The sequence below is a fragment of the Grampus griseus genome, assembly GCF_964374135.1.
Source record: "Grampus griseus genome assembly, chromosome: 18".
Classification (NCBI taxonomy): domain Eukaryota; kingdom Metazoa; phylum Chordata; class Mammalia; order Artiodactyla; family Delphinidae; genus Grampus; species Grampus griseus.
In genome coordinates, this window is record NC_139012.1 from 61,330,837 (window position 1) to 61,351,448 (window position 20,612).

The following is a 20,612-nucleotide window of genomic DNA, read 5'->3' on the forward strand; positions in this document are numbered from 1 at the left end:
CACCCGCTGCATTGGAAGGCAAAGTCTTAACCACTGGACCGCCTAGGAAGTCCCAAAGCATATTACTTTATAAAATTTGGTTACTGGCATTACCTACACAAACAGCAATGATTATAATCAAATATCATATAATCCTTATAAAAATATCTACTTTGCTTCAGCCATATTTTCCAGCATTTGGGGATTTTTCTTTTTGCAAATAATCCCCTTGAGTATAGCAACATAGAAGTAACAATATATCCTTTTAAATTTTGCAGTTATAGAAATCCTTACTACATACAGGCACACTTCATAATATAAACACCATGACTATGAACTGCTAACAAGAGTAAGACTGAATTTGAGGTAGGTGGTTATTTTAATCAAATGATCATATTTCCAGGACTGCTATAGGAATCTATATAATGTACTGAAATTAAAATCTTATTGAAATCTTATGATCAGTGGGATTTATGCTGACTATTCTCACCTCTCCATCAGATGTTAGCACCAAAGAATGGTAAGACCCACAGGCCACTTCAATGACTTGTTTGTTTGACAAATTAGTAGAGATATGACAGGGCACTAGACCATGATTAGTTGTCCCATTGCCCAGCTGACTGTAACCATTGTGACCCCAGGTAAAGACTTCTCCTTCTGAAAATAAAAAGAAACATAACCAACTTTCAAAACATCTATTCTTATATGAAAATATATATATTACACACTTCCACAAATGGAAACTAAAACTTCATATGCAAAAGCTAATCAACTTCCCTATTCCACAAAACTCATTTTATAAAAGAATACATTTGGGAAGTTTAACTACATTCTACCTCAAAGCAACAAGATAAAATTTAAATGGATTCAGTTATAATAGCTAGAAGATAGGTTTTTAATAAACAACAGAGAAAAGGCTGCTAAAAGTAAGAGAAAAAAAAAACAGATTGAAATTAGACAGACTGTAAGGTCATTTAACTTCTCTGAACCTTAATTTCCTTATCTATAAAATGATCTCCAAGTTAACTTTTTGAATCTTTGTTATATTACTTATTGTGCAGTATAATACATATTCAGAAAAGTTCTTAAACTGTATATACACAGTTTTATAAATAATTGCAAAGTACACATCCATGTACTACCACTCAAGTCAAGAAATACAATCTTATGATCACCCCAAAAGCCCCCCCACATATACATCCTGGATAACAGGATTTAGTCTTTCTTGGTTTTGAACTTAACATAAATGGAATAATACAGTATATACGCCTTTCATCTGTATTTTTCTACCCTATTGTCTCTTTGTGTGACATTCCAGATAATTTCTTCTGATCTACCTTCCAGTTTATTAATTTTCTCTTGCTGTGTTCAAACTGCTGCAAAACTTGTCCACTGATTTTTTCATTTTGATAATTATATTGTTTATTTGGTTCTCTTTCAAGTCTTCTATGACCTCTTCAGGTATCTTCAAGCTCATTTTTTATTTTTTCAAACATAATAAGTACAGCCATCTTATAAGTGGTATCTGGTAATTCTAATATCTGATATTTAGTAGTTGTTTTTTGCTGTCTTTTTTGCAGGTTCTTATTCAGGGTGCCTTGTTTCCTTGTACCTGCTTATCTTTGACTATGTGCTACTAATTGCCATTGAAAAATGATTTTCGATGGCATTATATTCCTTCAGGCCTAGAATGAAGGTACTTTCGTCTAGAAAGAATTTGCATTAACTTCTCTCATGTTCTTAAGGCACTTTAAAGGTACCTCTCTGATAAATCCAAGGCCTGAGATTTCTTGGACCATCCAATCTAAGGTGAATTGGAATACAAATCCATGGATACAACACCTCAGGGAGAGGTTTTCTTTCTTTTTTTCTCCTTGCTTTGCTCAGAGCCAAGGAATTCTTCTATTGAGTCCCTTCGAGATGAAAGAACTGACTCATCCTTGCCCTGAGAGTGTAGCCCTTTGTGGTCCCAGCCTAACATGTGAGGTCTTTGACTTGTGACCCCTTCACCTCATAAGTACATCAGACCACAACACTCTTTAAGTGCATAGGCAGATGGCTTTAAGGCAAAATTAGCTTCAAGGTCCCCTCTAACTTCTTAGTTCATACTTTCTCTTAAATATATTTGGTCTAATAATTCCTTTCTGCCTTATCAGTATTTTGATGCTTTTAGAAAATTAAAAAAGTATATTTTATATAGAATTTGTATTTGTTTTCAGTGCAGAAATGGTCTGAATAATCCAGCCTGCTACTACTGGCAACCAAAAATCCCTAAAACTTATTTTTAAAATGTGAAATAAATATACAAGAGTATTTATAAAATTTATTTTCCATTTAAAGAACACTAATAAAATGAATACCCAGCTTGAGGGAAACTCTAAGGTATGTTTTAATTATGTTGTCTTATAAGACTGAATGCATGAAATAGCCATGAGAATATTTAATTCTTTATACTATTAATACCAACTAGAGCCATCAGTCACTGTTTAAAGTCAGGATCACAGAACGCTAACAGTTAGAGGGGATCTTCGAATCTAGCTTTCATCGCTCTTCTCATAGATCAAGAATCTCAAGTTCAAAAAGTCCTGAGTGAGTTCAGCATTCTAATGCAAAATAATTACACATATCAACAAAAGGAGTTCACTGGGCTTATCACATTGTCATTCTTACACCCAAAGTGCCAATAACTGCTAGATTCCGTCTGCTACATTATCTTACTTTGATATTGATACTGATATTTCATATTGTCCAAAGCACAGTCAAGTTCCCAGGGCAGAGGCAGAAAGCCAATCAAAAAGTATGTTCTCAGTGTAAGGAGTGGTCCTAGTCTTGTTCCTCAACAAAGAAAGCTATGGCTAAAATTCCACCCTGTGTTCCTAGGTTACCTGCTGTTGCAAGGACAACATGTGGACCACTCCCATAGCTGAGGCAGGCAATTTTTTTGCCACTTAAAGAATCCAGTCTCCGAGGTTCAATGGTGCTCTGGACATCACCTAATCCCAAACAGCCACAGCAGTTTGTGCCAAGCACAAAAATCTGTGGGAAAAACCAGAGTTAGTTCAAGCAGTTCTATTTCTCACAAACCTGTACATTCAAACAGGCACAGTTCCCCTAGGGAAACTGCTTCATTATTTAATAAATAAGAATCTACTCTCCGTGCATTTTTTTTTACCTTAATTCCTTCCTTAACTCCTTAGTTCCCCCAGGATCTTCAATTCAGCAAATCCATTACTGAAAATGTAATTTTTTCTTCAACATTACCTCATCATTTACTGTAGTATATAAAACTTCATTGCCAGCACTGCCAAAGACACAGGCCTGACGAACTAACTGCAGTTCTTCCTCAGAACAAAGGGAGAAAATTGGCCACTTTCCCACATCTAACATCTTCAAAGATGACAGAGTAGCCTGTACTGGCTGAAAAAGAATTAAAAAAATAAGTAAATAAAATAAATCTATATATATATTGACTAATAATAAAAAATACATTTTCTTTGCCCCCTTCATTTCTGTAGAAGAGTTAGCATTGGTTTGAGGAGGAACAAACCCTATCTATATTGGGAACTGCCTTTACAAGCCTGATTGCTTCAGGACCCTCTCACTGCAACCAAGAGCCAGAGGTCCTGGATGGAATCAGATCTCACCTATTAATTTTCCTCAAGGACACAGGAATCACACAAGGCTGAACTCTGGGGAGGTGAATGTCTGGCAAGCACTTTCAGTGTCGGTTATATCTTAAATGTAGCTCTGGAAACTAAGCTGCTTATGAAAGCAGGAAAAAAGGGAGAAGACTGCTGTTTCATCTGCTGCCCAAGTCTTAGCAAAACAAGTTGGGAAAGAACAATGCCAAAGGTGACACCAAGGAAAAAGTCCAGAAGGTTTCAGTTCATGGGTCAGTTCTGACCATTCAGTTTGAGCAACTGGTGGGTTCCCTCATCCCCCCACTCAGGTTTGGGGATTGGTAGGACGAAAACACCCAGAAAGGACATGTATTCGTTTGCTACAACTGCTGAAACAAAGTACCACAAATTGAGTGGCTTAAACAACAGAACTTTATCTTCTCACAGTTCTGGAGGCTAGAAGTTCAGAGTCAAGGTATCAGCTGGTCTGGTTCCTCCTAAGGGTTGTAAGGGGAAGATCTGTCAGGTCTCTCCCCTCGGCTTGCAGATGGCCCAATTCTCCCTGTGTCTCTCACATCATCTTCCCCCACATGCGTCTGTCTCTGTGTCTCAATTTCCCCTTTTTTATAACGATACCAGTCATGCTGGATTAGGTCACCCTCATGACCTCATCTTAACTAGACAATCTGCATCTGCAGTGACCCCATTTCCAAAAAAGGTCACCTTCAAAAATAATGGGGTATCTCGGTCAATTTGCTAAACCAAAACACCATAGACTGGGTGGATTATAAACAAGAAAAATTTATTTTTTATAGTTCTGGAGGCTGGGAAGTCTGAGCTCAAGGCGCCAGCATGATCATGTTCTGATGAAGGTGCCCTTCCTGGTTCAGAGCCAGAGTCTTCTCACTGTGTCCTCTCACTGTGTCCTCTCGTGCTGGAAAGGGCTAGGGATCTCTCTGGAGCCCCTTTTATAAAGCACTAATCCCATTCATGAGGTTTCTCCCCTCAGGACTTAAACAATTCTTGAAGGCCCCACCTTCTAATACCAATACCATCACGTTTGGGGGTTAGGATTTCAACATATGAATTTGGGGGGGATACAATCAAACCCACAACAGGATGCATTAAGATCATGAGCATTTGCACTCCCATAAGAGCATTCAATGTGGACATGATAAAGCTGTTTTTATTTGTTTATTTATGGCTGCATTGGGTCTCCGTTGCTGTGCACAGCGAGCAGGGGCTACTATTTGTTGCAGTGCATGGGCTTCTTATTGCATTGGCTTTTCTTGTTGCGGAGCATGGGCTCTAGGCGTGTGGGCTTCAGTAGTTGTGGCACACAGGCTCCGTAGTTGTAGCTCACGGGCTCTAGAGTGCAGGCTCATTAGTTGTGGCGCACGGGCTTAGTTGCTCTGCAACATGTGGGATCTTCCCGGCCCAAGGATGGAACCTGTGTCCCCCTGCATTGGCAGGCAGATTGTTAACCACTGCATCACCAGGCAAGTCCCTGGTGTTTAAAACAGATAAAGCTGTTTTAAAGAGAGCTTTTACTTATTTGCTACACTGGAAACATTTTTACTTACATACTTTTCAACTTCCAAAAATTTTTAAGATTATAATAAGATGCATAAATAGCCAACATGCCTATCAAATGCCACGTCTAGCCATTTCTCTCAATAATCACCAAACTCTAGCTTAATTTAAAGGAGCAAAGGATTTTCTAAGCCCTATCTTTCCCACCAGATATTAAATCAGTCTTACCAGATATATGTCTAGTAGAGAGCAGATCAGACTAGCTACTTGTTTTAGAAAGGATATTTGTGCTTTTCACCTTAGGAGTCAGGGGAAAAAATTATTTATTTATCCAGTCATTCATTCATTCATTTATAGGACTTGGCTCACAAGATTATGGAGGCTCAGAAGTCCTATGTTTGCATTTATAAACTGGAGACCTAGGAAAGCTGGTGAAATAATTCAATCCGAATCCAAAGGCCCGAAAACCAGAGGAGACAATGATGTAAATCCCAGTCTGAGGGCAGAGGATGAAATGAGACGTCCCAGGTAAATCAGCGAAGCAGGAAAAAAGGGATGAATTCTTCCTTCCTCTGCCTTTTGTTCCAACCAGGTTCTCAACAGATTGGATGATGCCCACCCACACCAGGAAGAGCCCACCCATTTACTGAGTCCACCAGTTCCAGTGCTATTCTCATCTGGAAGCACCCTCACAGACACACCCAGAGACGATGTTTAACCTGGGCACTGGGGGCCCACTCAAGCTGACATGTAAAGTTAACTATGTGAAGACACACAGTGAAGATGGAGGCAGAGACTGGAGTGATGCAGCTATATGTGCCGGAACACCAAGGGTGCCGGGAGCCCCCAGAAGCTGCAGGCTTCTTCCCTCAAGCCTTCAGAGAGCGTGGCCCTGCGGACACCTTGATTTCAGATTTCTGGCCTCCAGAACTGTCAGAGAGTAGATTTCTGTTGTTTTAAACCACCTGGTTTGTGGTACTTCATCAGGGCAGAAACTAATACTAAGAAACTAACACAGAGGGGAAGCAGTTTGTCACTGCTAACAGCATCACCCTCCGTGAGTGGCATAGCCTGAACCAGGGGAAGCTCCCCTAATGCCAAATCGGGCCACTTCCCCCCATGACACCACCAAACTGTAAGACCCTGCCTGGAGAATGATGTCTTCTATTATCTTTTGGGCAGCACCTAAGGCCACTGTGGGGCTAATGACAGAATCTTGTTCTGTTACCTTTTAGTCTAAGCTTCTACTTTAAATTACCCACCTCCTTATATTATGAAGGAATCTTACTTTCTGTAAGGTGTTCATTTTAATATTTTTTTTCTGATTTAAGTCTATAATTTTCAGAAAGAACAACGTTTGGGATGTGGCATCAAATATTTCATGTAGACGTGCTAACGTGCTAGTTAAAAGAGTTCTTAACGTAGTATTTCTAATCTTCACAAGTGCAGGACATACACATTGCTATCCTCATTTTACATATGAGGAACCTGAGGGCCAGAGAGACTGAGAAATATTCCAAGATCACCAGCTTCTCAGTGGGTAAGCCAGATTTCTTTCCACAAATCATCTGTTGCTAAGTAAAAAGTTCACATAAAAAGTGATAACTCCTGGGCTTCCCTGGTGGCGCAGTGGTTGAGAGTCCGCCTGCCGATGCAGGGGACCTGGGTTCGTGCCCTGGTCCAGGAGGATCCCACATGCCGTGGAGCGGCTGGGCCCGTGAGCCATGGCCACGGAGCCTGTGCTCCGCAACAGGAGAGGCCACAACAGTGAGAGGCCCGCGTACCGCAAAAAAAAAAAAAAAAAAAAGTGATAACTCCTGGCAGGCCTAGTGTTTGCTTGCATTTGTAGGGCTTTGGCTGTTGTGCTCATGAAGTCCTTAATGAACAGGGCAGTAATGCCCACTGTGGGTTGTCTTCCTTCATGGAGCTCACAATTTAATAGAAAACAAATAATTCCAATATAACCTAAATACAACAGGTGTGAATACATTGCTTTTTAAATCTCTGCCAGAAGGCTGGCTACTGGAGGTTAGTCATCAAAAATTCATGTTTCTAAGTCTGTGGGGAAACTTCTTCATAGGGAACCAATGACTTCATTTATAAAATGCACATGTTTATACTTTTTTGAAGTAAATATTTAATATCAGTCTCCAGGAATTGAGTATCTTCTCTCACAGAAGAAAAATACATTCTTCTGTCTGGCATAATCTTGAGCATATATAGTTATACACATTGTACATACTGTATACATATGTACATATATAGCATATATGTATACTCTGTATACATATATACATTGTATATAGTAAGAGTGTACGTAATATAAGGACGCACACACTTTAGGAGCCTCAGTCACACTACAGCCAGCCTGCACGATAGCAGGCATCTCCGCAGAAGGCACCCAACTACCTCTGCGCCCAGCTATTAAGTAAGGGACTGGCTGAGCAGAAACCAAGAGTGGGCAATAAAAAAACTGTAGGGGAAAAAAAGCACTACCAGGGAGCAAGAGCTCGGCAATATACGTCATCAAGGTCGTGTCCCAGGAATCTGCATCCTAGCTTGGAGCCTCCATCCTGCACCTGTCACCAGCGTAGGTGAGAATTAACCCCAGGCCAGCTTACCTTCACTGCTTTGCTCACATCCAAGCCACCTCTCTCATCTTTCACTGGCATCTGTTTGGGAAATGCAAAGCAGTAAAATTTTTTAATATTAGCTCAAGGAAAACATAATTAAGGAAATACATCTCCATAAAGTTAGAGACCAAAATGCATTTTATCGTTGCTTTGAGTGTGTGCTCCCTGTATTAACTCTGCTTCTCCATCCATATGAAGAACCAGGTGGATTATGATACTTCATTTAACTATGGACAACTATTAAGTTGTCACAGTTCAATTTAAAATACCGCATATAAAAACAGAATTAAAATTACATGTTGGGCATGCCTAGCAAAAAAAAAAAAATTCTTAAAGAACAGCCAACACCTCACGTTTTGAGAATTTCCTGGCAGCATAACACCATGTAATAAAGTAATTTCTTTGCTAATTCCATGAGTTTTTTATTTTACAAAATCTGTGCCCAGAAGAAAAATAATGAAATTTTCTATGAACATTCTATAAGACTTTCAGGTTCTATACATTGCTTTTGTAAGCTACTTTCCTACAGGAGCTCACAAATGAGCACTTCGAGTCAGCACGCGGCAATACTATGGTTCAGTTCAGAAGCTGTGCTGTTTTTGTACACTACACTGGCTGTGATGATGATTTACATCGTTTACTGAATTTTGACCGTATTTTATTTTTTAAAAAGTGGAAAACAGAAAAATGAAAGTGAATGGTGGCAGTTAATATTAAGCTGTCAGCAGTGAAGAGCAGATATTTCATAAATTTCATAAAATCAACATGAGATAGAGATCGATGCGCATGCTGAAAGATGTGAAACTTTTAACATCACTTGCACACTGACCGGACTTAAGCTGGCTGACTGTAATATTCAGATGTGATGGAAACGAAATAAAGAATATCTGCGATGAATTAAGAACATGTCATCTAAGATTAAGTATTTTGTCATTTTTTTTAAAAGCTCTGGCAGTGGAGCAAACATTGTTCAACTCAGACCCTTTTGCAGGACAGCATTTTCTGTGAAAGTAGGGGTGGTGTGGCTCCTCATCTAGCTCAAACGTCACCACCTCTGGGGACCCTTTCTCTACTCCTCACACAATCCCCAGAGTCCCCTGCTGGTCCCTCTGGCATTCTCTACACCCATAACAGTGATGGGCCAGCCTCTCGGTCACTATACTGAGAGCCCCTCAAAGACAGACACTATCTCATTGATCTTCCTATTGGATGACCAATAGAGGTTTGATGAAGTATGTTTTATGTGACAGAAAATATATGCTCCAAGGGCATGATTTTTCTAACCTTGACACTTTTTCCATAGAGAAGGAAAAGTTCTTCTTCCATATGGTCTTCCATGGTCCTGTGCAGTCCTTGGGGAAAAAGTATGTGGTAAAATCAAGATCCCATATGTCGAGTGAAACTGGGCAGGTTAAAATTACTTGACTTCTAATTAACAGAGAAAATAAGCTAAGCTCAAATATGGTGAAGGAAAATAAGGGAATTAAGTTTGGGGCATGGGAGTTAACAGCTGTAAAACCCAGTAGATGTTTTAACTGTTGTTCTCCTATGGGAATCCTCCTGCTGAGGTGTGGAAAAATTATCCCAAGATAAACCTATATTCTTAAATCTATTAGGGAATGAGTAGAAAATTTTCATTTCAGAGTTGACTTCCTATAGATAAGAAAAAATAAACTGTAGACCGTGGTCAAATTTCCCCTGGGATTGGAAAGTTCCAAATCACTGTGAAGAGTAGACTTATCAATTCTCAGCTCCACTGAAGAGTGTATGATTTGCTAAGGGGGAGGGAGGGGGGAATGAATGAAAAGAATAAAAGGATGAAAGAATGAATGAACAAATGTGACTTGTTATCTTAACAAAAAATCTGAAACAACAGCCATCCAGTATGTAGCTATAGCACTGAATGTGCTTGCCTTAATGAACCAGCTCCACAGTGACTACCTTCTACCACATACAAGTAACAGCAGAAGCAGCCCTATCACATAACAGGCAGTATGTCTGGACTGTGGTTAAATCATTACACAGTTATCACTAAAAATAAATATGAATAAATATTCTCTCTCCCCTCAGAAGCAATTTAATGAAATCATGTTTAATAATGTTGATATTCTGATTCATTAGGCTGGCTCCTATCTACTCACATACAACCCATATTTCAAATGCCTAAAATCAGAACATTTTATCTAATACTACCTACAAGCAGTTGGAGCCTTGCAATAGATAAAAACAATAACCAAAATAAGGCTAAGTCTTAACAGTGTTCCTTATCAATGTTTTATATTCACTTGAGGATACTGGTAAAATTCTGTTTTCTTCAGCTGTAAAAGGTCTCTCAGCATATAAGGAATAATAAATAATATATTCAGAATAATTACTACTCAAACTACAGCAATTAATACAAATCATTATTTCTAATGTTTGGGAAAGATATGCTTGTTGTGAAAAGGATCACTTAGACTTTTCTCACTTATAAATTTCTAAAACTTGATCTGGTTGCCATCATGGAAAAATAATTTCATGCAGCAGCTATTCCTATATCATCTGTCTTCTCTATGAATTTTCAAGCTCTTTAGGAGAGAGGACCGTGACTCATTCATTGCTATAACTACCACAACACATGGCTCAGAGCAGAACACAAGATATTCGTTGAAAGCATCTTCTGAATACAGCTTTTTGTAGATTGCAGACAGCCTATATTGGGGATTCTTCTCTTTTTGGCCTCATCTTAACTGGAAATACCTTTTCCATACCTGCCCCAAGTTTACTGGAATAAAAAATAAAAAGATAAGAGAGGGAAGAGAAGAAAGAGGAAGAGAAGAGAAATTAGAAGAGTAGAGGAAGGGAATTCAAAGGCAAAAAGGAAACAAACAAGACAAGGAAAAGGGATCTAATTAGAGAAGTGACTGCCCCTCACTGGACTTTAGGACCCCTTTGTGTCCCTAGCAGAAGGGAAATCTTGCTAATATGCTGAGATCACTGAACAGTAATCCTGGGGTTTGTTTTGTTTTGTTTCCCCACCCCATCCCTCTACCATTGTAGGTAACCAGCTTCACTGGTTTCTGGTTTCTTCTTCTGTTTCCTTTTGCAAAAATAAGCAGACATATGTATGTGTTTTTATTCCCCAGTTCTTTCTTGTACAAAATATAGCATACTTTACATACCCTTTTGCAAGCTTTTTTTTTTTTCACCTAACAATGTATCCTGGAAAGCACTCTATATCAGCTAATAGAAATTTTTTAACACCTGCATACCTTGGGTTTTTAAGGAGAAAAATAAATAGCTCTTTTCAGTGTCTTTGATCAGTTTCAAGTAGAGTAACTCTTTAGAAATTAGAATGGTGAAAAGCAGGTCATTAGAATGGTGAAAAGCAGGTCATTCCGTTTATTTGACTAATCAGGTTAAGACATAATTACATGTATGGCATATGAAAATTACCATATTCAAAGAAATAACATTCAGTAAAATTCAATTAACACTAAAGATAATATTAACATCATTTCATTTTTGTCAGTCAGAATGTCCTTGAAGATTTAAAAATGATTCATGATTAATTACTATTATACAGTCCTGTGAAAAAAATGATGTCAAAATCTGTAGCACTGTGGAAGATGGTTGGCTTTATTTATTTATTTATTTCCCTTTTGGCTGTGCTGCGCGGCTGGCTTGCGGGGATCTTAGTTCCCCGACCAGGGATTGAACCTGCAACCTCGGCAGTGAAATCACGGCGTTCTAACGACTGGACTGCCAGGGAATTCCCTGGTTGGCTTTTTTTTAACATTATTCCAATGTGATACAAATAAAATAGAGAAAACTAGCTTTCCCAATTTGCACTACTTGAGGAATATAGTTTGCGGGATATATGTGAGGATTATAGTTATCTCAACCTGTTATATGTGATATCACCAGGCTATTGTTATAGCAACGCTATAGTAATATATCAACATATACGTCTTAAAAATCCATAATACGCATATAGAATACCACATCCATGATGTGATAAACATGAATTCTAAATAACAGCAACAATAATAACAGTTAAAATAAACAGTTACCCGGTGCCAAGCACTAAGTGCCTTATATTATCTCATTTAATCTTTACAATAGCCAAAAAGAAACAGGTGTAATCATTGCCTCTGTTTAATGGACATATTTCAATACTTTGACTAACAGTCACCAGTCAGTCAGGGTCAGAGCCAGGACTAATTCCAAAGTCCTTGCTCTTGGACCCTCCCCTGTAATGCAGGGATATTTTAAGTTTTCCTGCGTACATTCCAGATGGTTTTACTTTGTACTGACTGGTTAGGAACATTCCCACCAAAAATGTTTGTACCTGATTGTTTCTAAATTTCTGGAGCCCAGTATTCAGTCATCTTTAACCCTGTTCCTTCTAGATCCTTGTGAAGTTGTCGTCTAGGGTAAGGTAAATGTGACTGAAAATGGAAATACATAAATAAATTCTATTAGAGAACAAAAGAAAAGGACAAGAATATACCATCTTGAAACTTTAACAAGCCAGTATTTATCTCAGAAAAATACAGTTAAAAAATTATATCAGCTCTATTTACTGTTAGAAAGTCAGCAGCAGAGGTGCTCAATTATAAAAAGAATTAATATTATAAAATATAACTTTCAGATATTATAAGTTTTGGGAAAGGGCTTCAACAACTTGGATGCTGAAACTTACAAAACAACACTTAACGTTTAATCTATAGTATTTCAACATAAAAAAATGCAAGGGAAACCATTTGGAAAGGGAAAAACGCAAAATTTTCAAATTTTTGGAAGAAAGTATAGAAAACATCTTTATGACCTCAGGGCAGGGAAAGATTTCTTAAATGAGACACACAAGCATAAACCACAAAGGAAAGGCTGGTAAATTTTACATTAAAGATTAAAACTTTGGCATAATAAAAGACAAAATGAACAAAGGGAAAAACATGCCACAGAATGGGAGAAGATATTTTCAACATATATAACTGATACCTAATTAGTATCCATAATGTATAAAGAACACCTAAAAATTAGAACAAAAAAGGCAATCCAATTTAGAAGTGGACAACGGATACAGGCAATTCACAGAAGAAGAAATTAACAAACATATCCATGGAATTTATCATGGAAATGTAATCACAATCAGATAGATCTCACCAATCAGATCGGCAAAATTAAAGGGGATAATACATAGTGTTTGCGAGGATGAAGATCAGAAGGCACACTCATATAGCTAGAAGGAATGTAAAGTGGCACAATCACTTTTAGAGCAACTCAACAATATTTAGGTCAGAGCAGTGTCTTTCAATCTTTTTTGATACATATATGTATCTGAAACAAGAGTTTCACAAAATAATTCTTACCCTTCCTATATGAGATGCTAAGGGATATCCTCTTTCCTATTTTTTTCTATTTTACATTATTCTATTCTACCCTACCCTATTTTGTCCTTTTCTATTTCATTTTTTCAATGTTGGTTTCAGCCCACTAAGATGATTTCAATATCATTAATAAGTCATGTCTTGTAGTCTAGAAAACAATGGCCTAGATGAGCTCTAGTGCATATACAAAATTGTTTGCAATAGCAAAAAACTAGAAATAGTGGATAGAATTGATCAACAGTCTCCATCAACAGAATTTATAAACTGTGGAAAGTGTATACCACACAGCAATTAAAATAAATTATCTAGAATCAACACAGATAAGTCTCCAAAACAATTCTGATCAAAAATCACTAAGTCACAGAATGATGCATATGATACACTATTTGATAAAGTTTTAAAACATGCAGAAAACCATACTATTTTAACGTGTAATGGATACTGACATACACATGGCTGGACTTTGATGGAAATGTTTCATAAGAAAGTTTTGATGGAGATAATGTCAAAGGCAAAATTTGCCATGTAATTCTATCAATGAATTGGTGTGATATGGCTTTTCCAATTAACAAGACAGTTTTCAAGATTTTAAGCTTAAGTTAATCATCTGAGTATGGGAGGATAAGGTTACCCAATATTAAGGAAAACAAAATTGTAGAATCAGAATACCACCATTCTAACACTGCCTTTACTGCGAACATAGGAATTCAACAGAGCCTTGATAATGACAACTCATAAACCACAATTTCTTTCACCGTCAGTAAAATAAAATTTTACCAACACCATAGGAAGATAATAACTCAATAACATAGAAAAAGTACAGTATCTTAAATGCCATGGAAGAAAAATATGAAATAGAAAAAAGTGTATCAGAATGTGTTTTTTACTTCTTGTCTTAATCTGCTTACAAATTTCCCCCTTTTCTGCACAGGAGGGAGACCCAGGGCAGAGGCTGGCATTTGTATTGGGAAGCTCTTCTTCATGGTGACAGTGTCATGGCATAAGATCATCCCATATGATACGTACTGTATGTTGCTTTATTGTTTTTTTTCCTTACGTGTGTTTTGGGATACATGACTTGGCTCATATATATACTTAATTACTCACATTAAAAAGTGCCTTGTGTTTTGAAAAGTAGTTTCTTATGCATTTCCTCACTTTGTTTCAATGTAATAAAAAGAACTATGTTATTATAGAGTCTTACTGTACTGATATTTGCCTTACAATATAAAAAGAAATGGGAGAATAGGTACCTTCTTCAGCCAGAAGCTCCTGGCACTGACCTCTGCCTTCAGAGGCTCCAAACTGGACACTCAAGAGCCAATGTTCCAAGTTTTTGCATGAGTAATTTTCTTTTTTCTTTTTTTTTCTGGCCATGCCATGCAGCATGCGGGATCTTAGCTCCCTGCCCAGAGATTGAACCCATGCCCCCTGCAGTGGAAGCACAGAGTCCCAACCACTGGACCATCAGGGACTTCCCACAAGAGTAATTTTCAAAACCAAATATGTATCAACTAAGGTAATCTTTTGCATGACATTTCCTATTTTGACTGTTTTTCTAAACTTGTAGAGTTCAGTAATTTATTTCCATATTATCCCTGTTTGGGACAGATAATTCCTTTTCGTACATATTGTATTTTGAGAGTTTTCCCTATACTCTTAATAACTACACAGTTGAAGATCAGTGGACAAGATGACAGTCTTTCAGTAACTGAACAAGATAAACATACCCATCCCTAATCCTCTTAAAGAACAAATAATTCATTTCCCTGTACAAAGCATATAATAAGCAGTCTCTACGTGTTATTAATGGTAATCAGTATTAATCAGTGTGTCTGCTAATATGACAATGTGTCGTATTACTTAATAATGCTTCTGACCTAAATGAGTTAAACTGATTATAGGACATTCATTTGCCTAATTCATTCAACAAACATTGACTTAGTGCCTGCAGTGGGCACTAAATTGAAAGCAAATACATAAAAAAAAAAAGAAGTAACTTGGAGCAAAAGGATATCCAGCTGGTAGCGGCCTGTGTCAATATTACCCCAACCCAGTAGTATGCAAAGGCCTTAAGAGCTAATAAACTAGATACACTGTATCTGAGAGAAGGCATTTTCCATGGAAATTGTTCTCTTGCAATTAACTAGAAGCTTCTAAATGCTGGTATCTGTTTTCTAAAAGTGATCCCAGAAGGAAAAAAGGAAGAATTTCTGCAGAGAAAGTCCAGTGTCATGTATATTTTAAAATTCAACTTAACAGTATGAGGTCAAATCTAAAGCTATGCTTGAGACACATAATGTATAGAAAAGTTTTCTTGCAATACATAACTCAATGCTCTCAACAAATTCTCCCATCTGGGCAACACAGTTGATGATGCTTTTATAATCAAAGAAACAAGGCATGAAGGAAAACCAATGTCTTTTAGGACACCAGCATACAGTTTACAGTATCAGTGTGTTAACGAGCTCCAGACCAAGTACATGTCAGTGGGATAATGAGGGTTCCCACCTATATGCTTAGCTGAGTCATTAAATGGTATGTCATCAGAAAGCTAGAAATAATATAAATACGTATAAATGTAATATAAAATAATTAAACATGATCCCAATTATCGCTTGCAAAAAAGGATGATAGGCATAATTTACCTCCACTTGAATGAGCTGCCATAAGTCAATGACAAATAACAGTAAGATACCCTACACAGCTGCTAACTAAAGTGGGACAATTATAAACAGGATGGACAAAACTAAAAAACTAAAAGCCGAACTAAAACTAAAGCACAACCTCAGTGGGAATGGTATTGCCATATGTGTATGATAAACAGCAAACTGACTTATGAAACACAGAAACATAGTTGCTATTTTAATGATTTCACTGTACAAAGGTTTCCAAACTTCGCCAAGAGTGATGAAGTAGAGCTTTAATCCAAACCAAAGTTGCATTTAGTTCGAAAATATTACTGAGCTCATTAAAGTTGGTCTTTTCGGCCAAGCACAGCAAAAAGTGTCACTTTCAAATACAAAAAATAATCAACGTAAACTATACAAATATTTTTAGATTGTTATACTAGCCAAAATGAACTGATACTTGAGACATTTGTAAATCCATTTGAATTTTAGATTCTTATATATCTAATACAATTTTTTTAAAGCCCTTAACATGCCTATTAAATAGAATACTAACTGTTAACCATCTCTGCCCCACAATGTAAATATTCATTCAACATGGTAGCCCCTCTTGGCCTTGGCTCATTTCCATTTATGATTCAAACTGTTCAGTCAAATACATTCAGCGTAATACAGAACATATTATAATGGGGTCACAATTCATGATTTACTCACATTCTGGTATTTGTCAATGTCTTGCTCCCCGGGGAGACAGAGGTACTATTGGGTTGGCCAAAAAGTTCGTTCGGGTTTTTTCCATAGAATGTTACGGGAACACCCAAACGAACTTTTTGGCCAACCCAATAGATATGAGCTCAGGTTAGATTAGCAAGGCTGAAGACACATAGAAGACACACCCCAGTGTCACAGGCATGCTGAAAGAAACTACTACACCTTAAATTCCCTGGAGACTTTCACGTTAAGATGAGGTCACTGTGTGAATTAGACACATGTTCCTTCTGGATAATGAAAGCGAGAAGGATCATATCAGCCTTCCATTGAAGGACACTATGAATATCCCTTTCAGGGAGGGAAGCTATTTGCTCCTTTTAAGTAAGTATCCTCATTTAGCCCTCCATTTTCATGAAAAGGAGTCCCTGATGCCAACCTACAACGCTGATCATTCCATTCCATCATTCCATTCTCTTCCAAAGATATTCTCATATCTCTTTCCTGGTCAATTTTGATTTATAGTAAGTCAACTCCAGTAAACCTCAAAAGTAACAGCATCTTAGGGGCATTTTAATTTCACTTTAACCACGTGATAAAACCAAAATTAAATATGACAAACTGCTAAAGTCATAAGCAAATCCCATGGGTACTCTACATTTATAGTTTTAGATTAATAGCTTTTGATATTTAAACACAGTGTTTGTAATCCACTTAAGTAAAGGACCCAAAGGGAAAAACACTTTACTTTCTAAAATTGTTCCTATCAGCCTCTTTCACTAAGCATCCTTTAATTACGGAGTGCAATTTGGCTAGGCTTGTCTGGTTCCTTCAGAAATCTCAAAGAGCAATAATTTAGTAACTTAAAGCATGACATCATACCAGGTGAATCTTCAACACAGTTCCAAATAAAGAAAATCAACAACCACTCTTAGAAAACAACTTCACCTAGTCATCCACAGTCAGCAGGACATTAAGAAGCAACTGCAAAGTGCAGTAAAACGTAAAGAAAATATACATGTTTTTTTTCAACCCATCTGTAGTATTCGTTTGGCCAGTCTTTTCCATTCAAGAGCCCAGTCTCTTCATTTAATTTGCTGCATTAAAGTAAAATCCTGAATAATGTGAACTTTTTGGAAAAAATATTTTTTCACCTATATACTACAAAGGACAGTTACATTTGTCACAATGGACATGCTGTGGAGCCCCATGAAACACATAGCAGAGAATGGTAAAACAAACAAAGTTCTCCCAGAAAGATACTGAATTCTAAAAACCAGTTCTCCATCATGAACATCACCTTCAGTTTATCCTTCAGACCCACCATAACCATGCTGTTGAAAATTGCAAGGCACACCTGTACTCAGTCCCCTTTCTCTGCTCTCCTTTTTTCATTTTTTATGGCACTTATAATTTTCTAACCCAATAAATAATTAATATGTTTACTGTTAATCATGCTTTGCTAGAATGTAAGCTCCAGAGGGAAGAGATCTTTGTCTATTTTGTTCACTGACATACTCTAAACAGCTAGACAACCTGATACAAAGTGGTCACTCAGTAAATGTTTTTTGAATGAATGAATGCACACTGCGACTTCAGTATAAAGTACTTCTGGAGCCAAATACCAATTTCATTTATACAGTTAACAAATATCTACTGAGCTGCCATTATGGGGGAGACAGCACATACACATACAAATCCAGAGTATCAGATAGTGATAAATGCTACAAAAGCCAAATAGAGCAGGATAAGGAGATGGACAGTGAGAGAAGTGGCTCTTTTAGATGAGGCAGTCATCTCTGAACTGATGGCAATTAATCTGAGATCTGAATGACGTTGGGTGCCATGCAGATTTGGGTGGAGGGGGAAAGTGAGCTTTGAGCATCGAGAAAATAGCAAATGCACAGGCCTAAGGGTGGAGGCCGGCTTGGTAAACCCAGTAACAGCAGTTAAGGCCTGCGTGGAAGGAGTGGGGTGTGCAAGAATATAGCATTCCACCTGCCTTTACCTACTACTTAATAACGTGTATATTGCCTAGTGCCCTGGTTAAGAGAGATTACATTTCACCTTTGAGTACTCAGATTCTCTGATAGTTAAGGGCTTCTTCTATTCTAGCCTCCAAATGTCCGTATCATCACATCATATAAGATTACAAAGCACACAGTAATGACGTTAAAAATCATTCCAAGAACATCCCCAGGAGTCACGAAACTGACTTAAGTACCACTGCCCAGGAAGGTGTAAAGCCAAGCAGGAACGTAGTACTAGAAGGGTGCAAAGCCAGGAGGCTCAATAAACATTAAACAGGGACTGTCAATTCCCAGTCTGGGGGAAAGAGCGTCGTTTCAATTAAGTCGCCAAGCGCGGCATCAGGCAGCTCTACGACATGCATTTTGTTACAGTCCTGGGCTCTAACTGTTCCGACTTATTATGTAATTTCCCAAAGAACAAAAGCAAAAAGTTCACTCTGAACTAGCCTTCCAACTCAGGCAGGAAGTTCTTTCTCGGCCAGGGCAGAGCACTTGGAAAGTTTTCAGCGTCTGAAAATCCCTATTTCCGGGGCTAAGCAGGGTAGTATCTTCCGGCTTAAAATAAAGATTTATGGTGATTTCTCCCCATCCCTCCACAGCAGTTCGAAAACAGCTTCGCCGAGCTTAGTCAAACTTTCTGCGCTATCCCTCGACATCAAGACCAAATGTCGAACGCGTAATAATGAGTTTAGCGAGCCGGGGCCGGAAGCTGGGTGAATATAGATACACAGAACGGGAGCCGAGGGTCTAGGCGACATAAATGAAAACAGCAGCCTAACGAGGTCGGAGAGTGCGAAAGGAACTCCGAGGCAGGTGCCTCCCCTGCGCTGGCCGAAGGAGGAGAGGCCTCCAAGAAGGCAACAGCCCTGGTGCGAAGCCAGAGACAACCTTCGCGGCGGCGCGCCACTTCCGCCAGGCAACTCACGCATGCGCAGCGCCGCCTCGGCCCGCAGCCTGGGTCAAAGTACAATCCGGGAGCCGCGCGCCCAGCCCCAGCCAGCGACTTTGCGCACGCGCGGCGACACCTCGGCCCTAGGCCTGGGCGAGGGTGTCGCTCCAGAGCCCCACTCCCAGCCCTCGCCAGACGACCTGCGCACGCGCGGAGACGCCTGGGCTCGCGGCGCGGGCGGGGCTGTCGCCCCAGGGGCTACTCCTCACCGAAACCTCGCCCGGAGCTCGGGCGGCGGGGGCGGTGTGGGGAGAGGTGGCTCGCCGCTGGGGAGGTCTGAGAGCGGCCGGCTTCTAGCCTGGCTTCCCCCCCCCCCGCGACTTCCTACGCCATCCCCTATGTTCTTACCACAACGCAGGCCCGAGCCACATCCGCTCCGCCTCCCAGGTCGCCGTTACTGCCCGCCGCCGCGATGAGTTGGCGCCTCCCCTTGAAGTAGCCCGGCCTCGGCGGGACGCGCTCGGGTGACCGACCGGGGAGGGAAAGAGGAGGGGTGCACGCCCGTAGGGAGGGGAGGGGAGGGGGCCGGGCGACGGCGCCTCGCCCCTCCTCTCCGCTGCCCCCTGCCGCCCCCTGTCGCCCCCGCCCCTTTCTCGCCGACTGTCTCGGCTCCGATCAGACCCCTAGGAGTGGACACTAGCTCTCCCGCTGGGTCCATCTCCGCCGTTTCCCCGGGGATTCCGCCGTGAGAAACCCCCACCTTCTCCAGGGTTCTGGTCCCCAGAGTCTTGGGAATTTGGAGATGCCTGACCCGGAAGGGTGAGGCGCGCGGATGATGCGGCAAGCTCTTACACAGTCCCTCTCCCCCCGTCTGTGCCAGCTTTTCTACTGGTGGTCCCTCCATCAAGGAGCTCAGATCACTTCTCCCCACGGTTTCCCTGCTTTCCCCTCACTGCTGTACCTTTCTAATACAGAGGCCGAAATAATGAGTGATGGGTGCTGAAGGGATGACCTGCCTACCTGGGGACCAAGGTCTTCTGGAACAACCACACTCTCTCTTTATTAATTTGCAGTGATTTCTTGTATTACACTGCACTTCTCTTGGCCTTAGTAGATTTTAGTAAAATGCATCATAGCCTGATAATGTGCAATAATTTCTCCCACTTTACTACACTTACTTCGGCCCCAGTGGGTTTTGGTAAAATGCTCCACAGCTGG

At 39.6% G+C, this 20,612-nt stretch overlaps 1 protein-coding gene across 5 annotated transcripts in view; it reads right to left on the bottom strand.

Moving 5' to 3' along the window:
• The window catches only part of RCBTB2 (RCC1 and BTB domain containing protein 2), a 37,290-nt gene extending 17,358 nt beyond the window's left edge, over nt 1-19,932 (bottom strand). For 2 of the 5 annotated variants that reach the window (XM_082675889.1, XM_082675885.1), the window contains exons 1-7: nt 19,803-19,932; nt 12,096-12,195; nt 9,050-9,117; nt 7,754-7,804; nt 3,241-3,396; nt 2,865-3,015; nt 470-636 (exon numbers count right to left, since the gene is read on the bottom strand). In XM_082675889.1, coding sequence (XP_082532015.1) covers nt 470-636; nt 2,865-3,015; nt 3,241-3,396; nt 7,754-7,804; nt 9,050-9,103 — 579 coding nt within the window. In that variant the 5' untranslated portion in view covers nt 9,104-9,117; nt 12,096-12,195; nt 19,803-19,932. The remainder of the gene's footprint in view (nt 1-469; nt 637-2,864; nt 3,016-3,240; nt 3,397-7,753; nt 7,805-9,049; nt 9,118-12,095; nt 12,196-19,802) is intronic. The other 3 variants (XM_082675887.1, XM_082675886.1, XM_082675888.1) reach the window with 3 other exon arrangements.
• Nucleotides 19,933-20,612: the final 680 nt, after the last annotated feature.